Source organism: Typopeltis vanoorti, chromosome 4, assembly GCF_054136105.1.
Source record: "Typopeltis vanoorti isolate ZY-2024b chromosome 4, IOZ_Tvanoo_1.0, whole genome shotgun sequence".
Classification (NCBI taxonomy): domain Eukaryota; kingdom Metazoa; phylum Arthropoda; class Arachnida; order Uropygi; family Thelyphonidae; genus Typopeltis; species Typopeltis vanoorti.
Genome location: NC_143552.1, coordinates 17,455,298 through 17,470,364, shown reverse-complemented (window position 1 = coordinate 17,470,364; position 15,067 = coordinate 17,455,298). Strand labels below are relative to the sequence as shown.

Here is a 15,067-nt window from a genome sequence, read left to right as displayed (position 1 = left end):
AATGACACGCATGGTTAGCTACTGTTTGCATTATTTAAAATAACAAAAGTTTTCAGATCTTGCTGTTTGTTCACTAATGTTTTAACTGACAATGATGTCTGCCAATGGATGGCAAAACTTATCAAAATATCTCAATTTCTACATAAATCAGTGAATATTTATCCCTGTTGTTTGTTTGTGATATTAACAGTTCTACAATGGCTAGATTAGATTAGATTAAATGTAAATAAATTTGATATTAGAATCTCTATTGAAATTTAAGTAAATTTGGTTTCAATCAGCGTCACTGAAACTGGCTTAATTTTGCAATTACATAAGCAACATCAAGCAAGGCATATCTAGAGTGTATAAGTCAAAAATGAGCCCAAAATTTATGATGTCTTAATGTGCTAAAATGTTGGACACACACACACACTTGGACTTACACAAAAGTACCATCACCAGACAGAATTCTTTGAATAATGCTGCACTGCTATGCAGTGGTGCACCAGAGGGGGGGGGACTGCTTGTACCCCCCCCTCTGAAAGGAAAAAACGCTAGAAAATTTCCCAAAATCTTTTCCTAATTAATAAAATTCATTTTTAAAATTTATGTTGTGTCATGTCTTCTATTTCTATACTACTTATGAATTATCGATCATTGCAGATGCTCAGTCATAGGTCGTATGTGATGCGTAGTGTGTATTCTCAAATTGTGTACTCAGCTCACCCCCTAAGATTCAGTAGCACACCCTAAACCCTGGGTGTGCTACTGGTCATAGCTATCACTATAGTTCTCAGAAATACCAACATCTGAAAATTCAAACTGTCAATATAAAATGATATTGCATATAATGACAAGAGATACTAATTTAGTAACTATTGTATACAATGACATGACATACTAATCTATCAACTACTAGTTGGAAGGAAATGCTGCATCACCGTAATTTGTGTTATATTAGCCTTAGGTTCAAGACTAAACCTAGGACTAATGAAAGATTAAATTCTTCCCTTTTACTCTATAATTTCACATTTATAATGACAAAAGGATTTAAACATTTAACAACTTTTATTTATTTTTTTGAATGAAATGCAGAATGTAGAGTTTTTTTTTTTTTTTAATTAGTTATGAAAAGCATATCATAAATGTCTTCCATGTTTAGCTTCACAAAGACAGACCCTTTCTATGGCATGCCGATGACAGTTGTTAATGTTTCCGGCTGCAGCATCCTAATTTATGCACAAATGTTCTCCTTCAGTTATTGGACTGTCTGGGGCTTGTTCACATACTTTTTTTCTTTCAGGTAAACCCGCAGGAGTACATGTGTGCAGAAATTAGGCTTCTGCAGTAAAAAAAAAACAAACAGTTGTCATGGAACATGTCAAAGAAAGGGCTGTCTTTGTGAAGCCAAAAATGAAGGTATTTATGTGATATGGTTTTTCATAAGTAATAAAAAAAAATTCCTAGGTTTTGTATTTCATTATAACAAAAACAAAAAAACTAAATAAAAAAGTTATTCAATGTTAAAATCCATTCATGACTTATGGGCTATCCTGTATATACTGAGAGAGTGTGTGTGTGTGTCGTTATATAAGTGTCATAAGAGTCTCTATAGATCAATTGGTTTAGACAATGCCATTTGGCTGGTCTGGGTTTGAATACCTCGCTAACTCACCTTCACTTGAAAAAGCCCTTTATCAGAGCTTTTCAAGTGAAGGTGAGTAAGCAGGTCTCAAATGGAGGCGATGTGTTTTTTTTTCTGGAAATTAGGTTTTTCATCCCACTAAGTCAAACATGCAAGTGGAAATGGGATATATATATAAGGCATGTTCAAAAAAAGACTGAACTTTTGTTTCGATCTTTTTTTGAACATGCCTTATATATATATTCCATTTCCAACATGCACGGTTGTCTTATAAAGACTTTATTGCTCGTTTTACAACATTTTAAGCACCGTCCCTCTTCAAAGTAGTCCCCTCCACTGGCAATATACCATTCACAACTTTTCTTTCATTGTTGGAATACTTTCTGGAATGCACTTTCTGTGATGGTGCACAGTTCTCTTATTGCATTTTCTTGAATCTCCTCTACTGTTTTGAAACAACGTCCTTCCAAAGTAGTTTTAAGTTTGGAAAACAGGAAAAAGTCTGCTGGGGCTAAGTCTGGAGATCAGGGTGGGTGGGACACAATGAATGTTTGATGTTTTATCATACAACTGAGAATGAGGAGTGATGCATGAGCCAACACATTGCAATGATGCAACATCCAAGTCTGGTTCTTCACACACACGTTCTTCAAACTCTTTCAATGTCACTTTGTCACTAATCTGACAAACAGCTTGTGCACTTGCTCACTTCAGCGGATGTAACTCAACGACTAATTCTCATAGCAAAACAGGGCAAATGGCAGTTTGTTGTGAAAACCTGCCGCTAGGTGCACTCAGTAGCTGTAGCGTGCTCTCTGTGCTGGTTGGCATGCAATTCAAAAAGTTTGGTCTTTTTTTGAACATGCCTCGTATATATGCTATAATTGGACTGCTTTAATGGCAATATCACTCAACAATTATGTTGACAGTCATATGCCAAAAATAGCTTGGTATAATTTTTGGGATAGTGAGTCCACTATATCTAACCTAACCTATAATAAACCTAACAAAAATGCTACAAAACACACCTCCTGTGTGTTTGCAATCAAATGATCTGCAAAAATCATTCATACTTGGTTATAATTATGATTAGATATTCTGTTGCCCTTTCCTATCTCAGGCTATTACCTCTATTCACAAGATTTTGTTAAAAGCTTTAGGAGTAATTTGTAGTCCCACCACCTCTATGTTTCCAAAGGTTAGTGGTAAGTTAACTAATCCTAGGGATATGTTTTCAATCTCATTAAACTTATTTTATATGTTACTTCCTCTTCTATAATGGGTGGGAAATAGTCTTTTCCACTACTACTTTTTGGTAAAGCTTAAATCTATTATTCTTCTCCCAGCTTATATTTAACATTCAATCTGAGATATAACAGAGTAAGTTAACCAAACCAACAACTTACCTAGAAGACAGTGAGTGGCTTACAGAATGGTTTCTGTTATTACTGAAACAATAGAAATAAGGCTGATGAAACACAGACAAAAGAAGGGCATGGAATTGAAGGGAGATTTAAAGTAACTGACAGACAAAATAAGAGGGCAGAAGAGAGCTTTCATATAGTGGTCAAAGGGAAATGGGTGTTTCGATCATGCGAATGGTTGGCAACCGCTGTTGCAACTCAGAGTGAATCACAAGCAGTGAAAATTACTACTGAGCCTTTCCTTCTCTCCCATGTTTTAACTAGAGGATATTGTTGTGTTATTGTTCGTTTGTGTGTGTTTCCTTATTTCCAGCATTTTTCATATAACTACATTACTGATAACCAGCTTCCTTATTAAGACTATTTGGAAGCTCTGAGTAGTTCTATCAATTTTTCTTTTAAATTCCCTCCTTAATTCCATGCATTCTTCTGAATGCATTTCTCTTATTCTTAATTAATTTTCATTAATACCAGTGACTATCTACTATAATCCACTACCATCCTTTAGACTAGTTAAGCCATTATGTTATATAACTTATTTCAACCATAAGTCAGGTTATAAGTAAATATAAGTCAGGTGAGAGGTAACAATTTTAGTCTTATTCTACTACTCCATCAACAGATATATATATATATGTGTGCTACTATTATGAAATGATAACTGCGATTAATTTTAATAACAAAATACTGGAAAAAAAAAATCTAAACTATATACAAATAAAGAAACATGCATATATGTTCCTAAGTACACATCCATATAAAAACATACAGGAAGCAAAAGATGTAAAAATTAAAAAAAATTACTCACAACTGCTGGGCTAATATGAACTGGAAGTGGAAGATGCCACGTTTCACTTGAGTTAGGACAAACTGGATGATAGCTCAGTGTGAAATAAGTAATAGGGTAGCCTCCATCACTTACTACATGCCAACGTATAGTGGCTACTACTGTTGAAGGATGTACTGTCACATTAATTAACCTACCTGGTGCAGCTGGAAGAGCAATAACATGGTAAGTACTAGTTTTAGACAATGGCAGCAATCTATTTAGAAGCTACTAATACTTTCATGTTTATTAAAATGAAGAGCATAAAGTACGAAGGTGGTCTGAAAAGTTCTTGGCCTCGACCATAATAGATGGCAACACTATTTTTGCACGATTTTTTTTTTTTTTCTAAGTTGGTACATATGTCATAAGCATCCATGTGATATTGCAAGTAATTCTATCAAGTGGTTTGTTTTATACAGCTATCTGAAGCAAAAGCGTTGTCTGTATCCCTTGAAATGGATAAAATTGAGTATAGTGCGGTTATAAAATTCTTTGTAAAAGAAGGTTTAATGACAAAAGAAATTCATTCGAAGTTCATAAAAGTTTATGGGCTTGTTTGTTTTTGACAATTAAGAAATGGGCTGCCGAGATTAAACGTGGCTGTGCCAGCCTTGAAGATGATCCATGTGAAGTACATCCAAAAAGTGTAACAACACCAGAAATCATTGATCAAGTGCACGATATGGTATTGGATGACCGGCGAGTCAAAGTGTGTGAAATTGCTGAGACTATAGGCATTTCAAATGAAAAAGGTTTGCGCAAGATGAGTGCTGCACTTGCTCACAGCTGATCAAAAACTCACTCGCATGAAAATCTCTGAACAGTACTTGGAGTGTTTTAAAAAGAATAAAACTGATTTTGTGCATCGATTTATTACTATGGATGAGACTTGGATTCACCATTACACAGCAGAATCCAAACAGCAGTCAAAACAGTGGACAGAAGCCTGTTGTTCAGTGCCACAGAAGACAAAGTCGGTTCCATCACCAGGAAAGGTCGTGGCATCAGTGTTTTGGGATGCTAAAGGCATTTTGTTTATTAATTATCTTGAAAAGGGTAGAACAATAACTAGGGAATGTTATTCCGATCTTTTAACCAGACTAGACGAAAAAATTCGTGAGAAAAGACCTGATTTGCAGAAGAAAAAAATCATCTTTCAACAGGACCATGCATCTGCCCACAAAGGTGTTTTGGCAATGGGAAAATTAAGGGATCTGCACTATGAACTGTTGGAACATCCACGTTATTCCCCAGATTTAGCTCCCTCTGACTTCTATCTCTTCCCCCCGCCAAAAAAGCAAAGGTTGGTCAATTGGCAGAGCCTCTGCTACTAATGGCTCATGCAAACAGTTAAGCAAGTTTGAGCACGGTTAGTAGTTGGAAGGGGTCCCATCGTTCGATGCTGTTGGCACACTCTCCCTCGATGAGTCTTTGAACTCACTGGAGGTGTCCCATAATAATAAAAAAACTAAAACTCTTCCTCGCTGGTCAATGTTTTTCTTCGAATCAAGAGGTGATTCCAGCTGTAGAGGGGTATTTTGCAGATCTTACTGAGAACCACTACAGGGCAGGGATAATGGTACTGGAGCACTGCTGGAATAAACGTATTAGTCTTAAGGGAGATTATGTTGAAAAATAAAAATTATTTTGAAATTATAAATTCGTTTTTTCATTGTTAGGCCCGAGAACTTTTCAGACCATCCTCGTATATTAAAATACATGACAAAAATAATGTTACGTAAGATACTTATATGTTACTGAGTCTCAATATTCTGGAACTGTGTAACACTAAAAGTCCGTTAAATCCGAAGTCCGTTATCTAATAAAGTAGATTTTCCGAATGCGTAAGTTAAAAAACTGACAAATCAGCTAATTTACATGTTTTTACTTATGTAGAAACTTTTATGTAATTAAAATTAAGTACTGTATGAAAAGTTTAATTTCACAGAAAAGTTTTCTATATGTATTATTGCTTATAACCTGCTCTTGTAACTTTATTATAAAAGGCAATCATATCACTAAAACAAGTGCGCCCGCTTCACAAATCCATGTTGACTCTCAAAGATAACATTACCCTTATCTGCCCAATGTTGTATACAGTCCCTCACTAATTTCTCCAAGATCTTAATTACTGATGACACACAAACTGGCCTATAATTAGACACATCCAGTCTGCTACAGCCTTTATGCAATGGCACTATCTTACCTTCCTTCCATTCCTGTAGCCAGACTTTCATTGAAAAGCCAGGTCAAAGGAGCTGTTAGTTCTTTAGCACATTCTCTCAAAACTCATGGTGAAATACCATCCAGTCCCACAGCTTTACTGACATCCAGAGTATTTGGAATTTGGAAGCTCTCCTCCTGCACCTGTAAACCTCGAACCTGCCCCACCCCCTCTAGTATTAAAACCTTCTTCTCCAGGATGAAATACTCCAATGAAGTGCTCATTGAACAACTCCACTATGTCTTCTGCATCAGTCACTCTATTCCCATTTTTATTCCGCAATGACATTCTTCCACAATCATTTCTCCTCCTACTGGCCACATAGCTAAAACCCTAGGATTTTCTTTGGATCTTAGGGCCAATCTCTTCTCATATTCCAGTTTTGTCTTCCTTACCATACTAATCACTCTCCTGGCCTGTGTCTTATAGGTCTTCATGCATCTGCTCTTCACCTGTCTCCTTATATCTCGTCCATAGTCTCGCTTTCACACGCAGTTCCTATTTAATACTGTTCGTTTCCACTTTACACCAAATTGTGTCCTCTTCTTCACTTGTGGAATACAGCTTAATACTGCTGCTAACAAATATTCCTTCACAATTTCCCAAGCACTAATGACATCCCTGCCTTATAATTCCATATATGTTCCCGTCTCTTTGATACACCTGCATGTCGATTCATCTTTAACATCAAAACCACATGGTCACTCTCTCCAACTGGTGTGAGAGATGTCATCTCAGTTATTATCAACTCTTCTGATGCTATGACCAAATCCAACACTCTTGAACCTCTTGTTCCCTCTATTACATGTTGCCTAAGACATTTGTCCCTCAAGAATTCTAGAAATTCCATTCCCTTATTGCTACATGCATCTTCCTCTCCCAAGTAAGCTTAATGAAGAAAACCTGGCCAAATGGATGAATACTGATAAAGAAATACATGTGACTCATCACTACTGACTTTGAAATTATATTGTTCTGAATCCAGATAAAAACTGTGAGATAATGAATATGATAGTGATGAAAATGAAACACATTTAGATAAAAACTTGCAACTAACAACTGTAATTAATTGAGTTGATGAGTAAATTATTCAAAGTGCTAGAGCAGGACACATTCGTGATGGAACAAGAGCTGATAAATTTTTATTTCATGTATAAACAATTACACATGGAAAGGTGCTTTAATGTGTTTTCATGAAGATATTATTATTTCGTGACAACTCCAAGACTCATTGAGGGAAGCCACCTACTCTACAACTATCCATCTCCTCCACTTATTCCACTAACTACAGTGAAACAGCCACTACCAACATCATCTAGTACCCCACCACCTCTAGTATTTTTTGTCTGTAAATTGATTGGGGTTCTAAAGGCTGAATTGTCTGTATACGGAATGAAAAACCAAAGTTTCCAGAAGAAAAAAACACCACTACCTCCATATGAGATCGGCTAACTCAACTTCAATTAAAAAAAAAAACAAATATATAGTTCCTCTCATCACGAATTGAAATTAGGCCTTTTCCAATCGAAGGGTACAAAGGATACCGCTGTTCTTCAAATTGTGCTAAGGAGGTGCTTAAGTTCAATGAAGCACATTAACGAATTTCCTTTCAAGATTCATTGTGGATCTTTGATGTTACAAGGGAAATATCAAAGATCCATGATGAATTAGTTAGCTACGAAACACATGGCTGTGTTCAATTTCCAGACCCTGGTGATTAGCTCTACAATATCAGTAAAACTCTACATTTTTCCATTTTGGGAGGGTACTATTGCAAAATTTATTCTAAAGAATTAATAAATGTTTTTATTTACACAGTACTGATAAAATATCATTTCTACCAGAACTTACATATGTATTTAATTAAATTATTCAATTCAGATGTAATCTGCATTTAATACCTGTTTTAATTAACAGTGCTAGTTTATCATCAATTTCCTGACATGTACCCTCAAGGGGTGTACAGGATATGATAGTACTACATGAAAAATTTACGTCATTACTAACTTCCTATCAACAATTTTCCTCCAAATCAGTCTGTTACTTGTCAAGACTCCAACATTATCAGATCTTATATTTCTATCGTCTAAGGCACTTTGTACTTTATCAATTCACCTATATCTTGGTCTTCCTCTGGGTCGTTTTCCTGCCAACCCGGCAGAGAACATTTGTTTTGTTAATCTTTCCTCGCCCATTCTGTTTAAGTGACCATACCACCTGAGATTAGCTCTGCTAACACATTCCTAGATGCTAACAATGTCAAGTTTGTTCCTAATATCCTCGTTTTTAATATGATATTGCCATTGATGCCATCTGTTCATGCCTCTAATCTTTCTCAGGACTCTCATATCTGCGGTCTCTAGTCTTTGGTCAAGTGTTTTACTTCTGACCCAGTTCTCAGATCCATAAGTTAAAACTGGTTTGAACACTGCCTTGTATACAGCTAATTTAGTGTTCCTACTAATTTCTCTCTTATTCCATATGAATTTATTCAATTGACTTCCTACCATACCAGCTTTGTTGATTCTGTTGTCTATTTCCTTATTTAATTTACCATCTTCACTAAAAATCGTGCCTAAGTAGCTGAAATGTTTTACTTGTTCCACAGGTTCCAACACAGTTGACAATTTCAACAATTCTACCTATTTTCATTGTCTTTGTCTTTTTAATGCTGACCTTCATACCATATCTATTACAACAGTTATTCAATTTAGTCAGGGAATCTTGCAAACTTGTAGCAAATTTATTTAGAAGTATAACATCGTCCGCATAAAGCAAAGAGCTGACATTAACATCTCCAATTCTGATATCATGTTTAATACCACTTTCCTTCATAATGTGATCCATATAGATAATGAATAACAGAGGGGATAATGTACATCCTTGTCTCACACCATATTTAACATTAAACTATCTTCCTATACTTCCTTCAATTCTAACTGCGGACTTACAAATCAAATAAAGACTAAGTATCGCTTGATATAATGTCCCATTTACACCATATAACTGTAGTGTATTGAATAAATTCTCTCTTGGCACCTTGTCATATGCCTTTTCCAGATCGACAAAACTTAAATACAGATCTTTGGTATATTCCCATGCTTTCTCAACTATTTTTCGTAAAGTGAAGATCTGATCCTGACAGCCTCTATTTGGCCTAATCCAGCTTGTTCTTCACCAAGCTTTTCTTCCACAATTCTTCTCAACCGTTTATCAAGTATACTTGCATAGATCTTGCCAGGAACACTCAGTAGGAAAATGCCTCTGTAATTCTCACATTCAGTTTTATTTCCCTTTATATACATGGGTACTATGAGAGCTCTACTCCAATTATCTGGAATTCTTCCCTCTGTCCAAGCTTTCTGAACAATGCAGTGCAGCCACTGTAAGACTTTTATAGCACCATATTTCAGCATTTCTAGTCGAATATCATCTACTCCTGCTGCCTTTCCACATTTCAAGCCTTTAATGGCTTTTCTACTTCAAGTATGGATATGTATTCCTGACTGTATGCTCATTGAGTGTTTTTTACCACTGTGCTATCACTGCTTATTTCATTTAGCAATTTTTCGAAGTAATTACTCCATACTTCAAGGATATCTTTTTTCTCCTGTTTTCACGTCACCTTTATCATCTCTAACTCCTTTTACAGCACTCTTTCCTCCATTCCTAAGCTTCTTCAACAACCTCCAGAATATTTTGCAACCTTCTTGATATTTATTTTCTATATTCTTGCCAAAGTCCTCCCATGACTTCTGTTTAGCTAGTTTTCCACAGTGTTTCGCTTTCTTACATTTGTCTCTGTATTCTCTAAGAGCAAAAGCTGACTTATTTGCCAGGAACTTTTGATATGCTTTCTTCTTTTCCTTCACTGCCTCTTTAACTTACTGTGTCCACCAGGGAATTCTGATTTTTCTATCCTTGCAGTCAACCTCACCACATGCCTCTCTGGCAGAATCAATCAATGTTTTCTTCAGAGTTTGCCACTGAATCTCCAAGGTTTGATTCCTGTTCTCAAACTCTTTCATTTTTTCTTCAATAATCTTTCTGTATTTTAGTCTACAGTTCACATCTGAGAGCTGCTCAACTTTTATTCGCTTTAAAACTTTCTTACATGTTATTCTTTTCAATATGAAATTCAATTTTATCCTGCTCAAGACTAAATAGTGATCACTTCCAATTTCAAATCCTCTGTACATTCTGGTGTCCTGCACCAGGGAGAAAACAAACACACTATCAACAATAACGTAGTAAATGAGACTTTTCTTATTCCTAGCCTCTTCTCTCCATGTGAATTTGTGCACATTTTTATGTTGGAACATGGTGTTAGTAATAACCAGTCCATGTCCTGAGCAGAAATCCAACAGATATTTGTCATTATTATTAGCTTTGCTCTTTTCTCCAAATTTCCCCAAAATATTTTTGTATGTCTCACAATCATTTCCTACTCTGCTATTTAGATCCCCAACAAGGACCAACTTTTCCTTTTTCATTATGTCAGTTGCTTTTTCTAAAGCCTCAAAAAATTCCTCCACTTTTACCTTAGCAGAATCTTCTGTGGGACCATAGGCACAAATAAGTCTCATTGCCCAATTCCCCATTCTGATATTTGCCCACATCACTCTACTTGAGACTGCCTGCCATTCAAGAAGATGAGCCTTGTATTTTGTGTTGAATACTATGGCTACTCCTTCTTTTCCTTGATTGTCACTTTCTGAGTATAATATTTTGCATTTATTGCTCAAAAAGATCTCACCAGTTTTTATCTTTTTTGTTTCAGTCACCCCTATTATGTCGATCTGGTACTTATCTAATTCTTCAGCTAACTCCATTTCTTTGCCATTCAGGCTTCTTATGTTAATAGTACCGATCTTTAGCTCTGGTGATGTTGAGTTGGGGTGTGCTTTTAGATTTGTTCCAGTAGCTGACTTTTCGCTGTTCGCCCTGGTTCTCTGGCAAAAACGGGGGCCTTATTTAACCGGGCGACGCCCCAGCCGGCATGAAATTTTGTCATGTTGTACCATCATTTTCTATGTTGTTTATTATTTTAACGGTATAATAGAACACAGAAACTAAGTAAATAATTAATTTATTGACTTGATGCTGATATTTCGCTGGTATTATAACCAGCATCTTCAGAGCACAAAAACACTGTTTGTCACAATACGCGAGACTAAAACAATATGGTGTACTTAACCAAAATTGTAGCAGCAACACAAAGACTAGAGTCCTGATTTTGGCGCCCTCTATCTGAAAATTTCATGTTGTTTTAGTTTCTTTCATGTTGTTTTAGTCTCGCGTATTGTGACAAACAGTGTTTTTGTGCTCTGAAGATGCTGGTTATAATACCAGCGAAATATCAGCATCAAGTCAATAAATTTATTATTTACTTAGTTTCTGTGTTCTATTATACCGTTAAAATAATAAACAACATGTTCGACGAACACATAAGTCTGTCCACACATCATTTTCTATATTGGTTTAAGCTAATAAGAATACAATTTGGTCGGATAAATCCCAAATTGCCAGCCCATCCTCGTTCATTCAGTATCCAGGTAGATACCCAACAGGGTGCACCACGAGAAGGTGAGGATTGGACATTAGGTCAGAAGCCTTGGTCGGTTCTCCGCATTCCTTTCAAGGCTATGTGGAAGTCTCCCCTCAGTTATACATCTTTGACCCTTAAGCACCCCGATATTAATAAATTTTTACTATGTCATTTATCCTAATGTATTTCACTTAATTCAAGTTTAATTTACATTTAATATCCAAGTTTCTAGTGGTACATGGCATTTCCTATAACTTGTAGGTCATAGGTTCACTGATGAATTACTATTACATGATCTGTTTTGGTCCAGCAAAGTGGTTAGGATATCATAGTTCTGGAACCAAAGGTGCTGGAAAATCAGTAGCGTACCTATATATGCAGCAACTGCTGTGTTGAAACATTGCTTCACAAATGTGAGGTTATAAATTCCAAATCGAAGGATCTTAGAGTTTATAGCATGCTGCCAGGTAAATTAGAATGCATTCACCAATTATTTTACTTCTATGTCCTTCTATATTCTTACCTCCAATTTTAAGTAAACAAGAAGTATTTTTGCATCATCATCATCATGAAATTCGTGACATGTACTTTCAAGAGGTGTACAGTATATTAGGATAGTACTACATGAAGAAATGACATCATTACTAACTTCCTATCAACAATTTCCTTAAAATCAATCTGTTATCTGTCAATACTCCATCATTATCAGGTCTTATATTTCTGCCTTCTACGGCACTTTTTACTGTATCAACCCAACCTATATCTTGGTCTTCCTCTAGATCTTTTTCCGGCCAACTTGGCAGAGAACACTAGTTTTGCTAATCTTTCCTCTCCATTCTGTTTCAGTGACCATACCTCTTGAGATTAGCTCTGCTAACACTTTCCTGGATGCTAACAATGTCAAGTTCTTTCCTAATATCCTCATTTTTAATATGATATTGCCATTGATGCCATCTCTTCATGGCACTGTCACATGTGTCCCAGGACTCTCATATCTGTGATCTCTAGTCTTTGGTCAAATGTTCTATTGCTAACCAAGATCTCAGATCCATAAGTTAAAATTGGTTTTTGAACACTGTCTTGTATACAGTTAATTTAGTGTTTTGACTAATTTCTCTCTCTCTTACTGCATATAAATTTCTTCAGTTGAATTCCTACCATACTGGCTTTGTTGATTCTGTTTTCTATTTCCAAATTTAATTTACTGTCTTCACTAAAAATTGTGCTTAAGCAGCTGAAATGGTTTACTTGTTCTATAGGTTCTACATTCATGATGCAGTTGACATTTTCAAAGTTTCTGCCTATTTTAATCGTCTTTGTCTTGTTACTGCTGATTTTCATATCAAATTTATTACAACAGTTATTCAATTTAGTCAGGGAATATTGCAGACTTGCACTGGATTTATTTAAAAGTATAACATCATCTGCATAAAGTAAAGAGCTCAGATTAACATCTCGAATTCTGATATCGAGTTTAATACCACTTTCCTTCATAATGTGATCCATATACATAATGAATAACAGAGTGAAAAATGTACAGTTTCTGTAGTTCCTTCAATTCTAACTGCTGACTTACAACATAAATAAAGACTAAGTAATGCTTGATATAATGCCCCATTGATGCCATATAACCATAGCGTTTTGAATAGCTTTTCTATTGGCACCTTGTCATATGCCTTTTGCAGGTCTACAAAACTTAAATACAGATATTTGTTATATTCCTGTGATTTCTCAACTATTTGTCGTAAAGGGAAATCTGATCTTGACACCCTCTATTTGGCCTGAATTGTTCTTCAACTTGTTTGTTCCTCAACCAACCTTCCCTTCCACAATCCTTCTCCACCATTTCTCAAGTATGCTTGCATAAATCTTACCAGAAACACTCAGTAGGAATATACTTCTGAAATTCTCACATTCAGTTTTCTGTTATCTGTCAAGACTCCAACATTATCAGATCTTATATTTCTGTCTTCTAAGGCACGTTTTACTGTATCAACCCCCACCTATATCCTGGTCTTCCTCTGGGTCTTTTTCTGGCCAACCTGGCAGAGAATACTTGTTTTGATAATCTTTCCTCTCCCATTCTGTTTCAGTGATCATACCTCGAGATTAGCTCTGCTAACACTTTCCTTTTTGTATATTTCCCTTTCTGGTATATGGGTACTATGAAAGCTTTACTCCAATCATTTGGAATCCACTGTCCAGGCCTTCTGAACTATGCAGTGCAGCCATTGCAAGACTTTTATACCTCCATACTTGAGCATTGACAATCAAGGAAAAGAAGGAGCAGCCATAGTATTCAACACAAAATACGAGGCTAATCTTCTTCAATGGCAGGCAATCTCAAGTAGAGTGGTGTGGGCAAATATCAGAATGGGAAATTGGACAATGAGACTTATTTGTGCCTATAGTCCCACAGAAGATTCTACTCAGGTAGAAGTGGAGGAATTTTTTGATGCTTTAGAAAAAGCAACTAACACAATGAAAAAGGAAAAGTTGGTCCTTGTTAGGAATCTGAATAGCAGAGTAGGAAATGATTGTCAGACATACAAAAATATTTTGGGAAAATTTGGAGAAAAGAGCAAAGCTAATAATAATGGCAAATACCCCTGTTGGATTTCTGCTCAGGACATGGACTGGTTATTACTAACACCATGTTCCAATATAAAAATGTGCACAAATTCACATAGAGAGAAGAGGCAAAGAATAAAAAAAGTCTCATTGACTATGTTATTGTTGATAGTGATGTTTTCTCCCTGGTGCAGGACACCAGAGTTTACAGAAGATTTGAAATTGGAAGCGATCACTATTTAGTCTTGAGCAGGATAAAATTGAATTTCATATTGAAAAGAATAACATGTAAGAAAGTTTTAAGGCGAATAAAAGTTGAGCAACTCTCAGATGTGAACTGTAGACTTACATACACAAAGATTAATAATAAATTAAAGACTTAATTCTGTATGTTAGTCAAGTAAATATTAGTTTAATATCCAACGTTTCACTGACTGATATCTGTCAGCATTTTCAAAGGAATACACTGGTAAGCAATAGAAAGTAACAAAAACTAGGAAACTAACCGACAATTCTAAAAATTATATAAAGTTATCACTGTGCGTGATACAATGATATAATACGCATATCGCAAGCGTAATGTTTTATTTGTTGAGATATTTAATGTAATTTTCAAGAAAGTTCATTTCTTTTTGGTTAAATGATCTGATTAGAGTTTTCTATATATCTGGTAAGATTAGGCCTTGATTCTTATTTAAGTTACCTGTTGAACGGGCGACTGTAGCAGCTTCTTTAAATGTTCGGGAATGGTAGTTGTCTTCTATGTAGGGCATATGACTCATATCCCATTCAATATTATGGTTGGTAGAGGCAAAGTGTGAAGAAAGGCCCGATATATCTTGTC

At 35.7% G+C, this 15,067-nt stretch overlaps 1 protein-coding gene across 2 annotated transcripts in view; it reads right to left on the bottom strand.

Moving 5' to 3' along the window:
• Positions 1-15,067, bottom strand: part of LOC150107131 (neural cell adhesion molecule L1) — a 175,472-nt gene that overhangs the window by 118,602 nt on the left and 41,803 nt on the right. For both annotated transcript variants that reach the window (XM_090391653.1, XM_090391654.1), the window contains exon 3: positions 3,860-4,044. In XM_090391653.1, the coding sequence (XP_090247779.1) occupies positions 3,860-4,044 (185 nt within the window). The remainder of the gene's footprint in view (positions 1-3,859; positions 4,045-15,067) is intronic.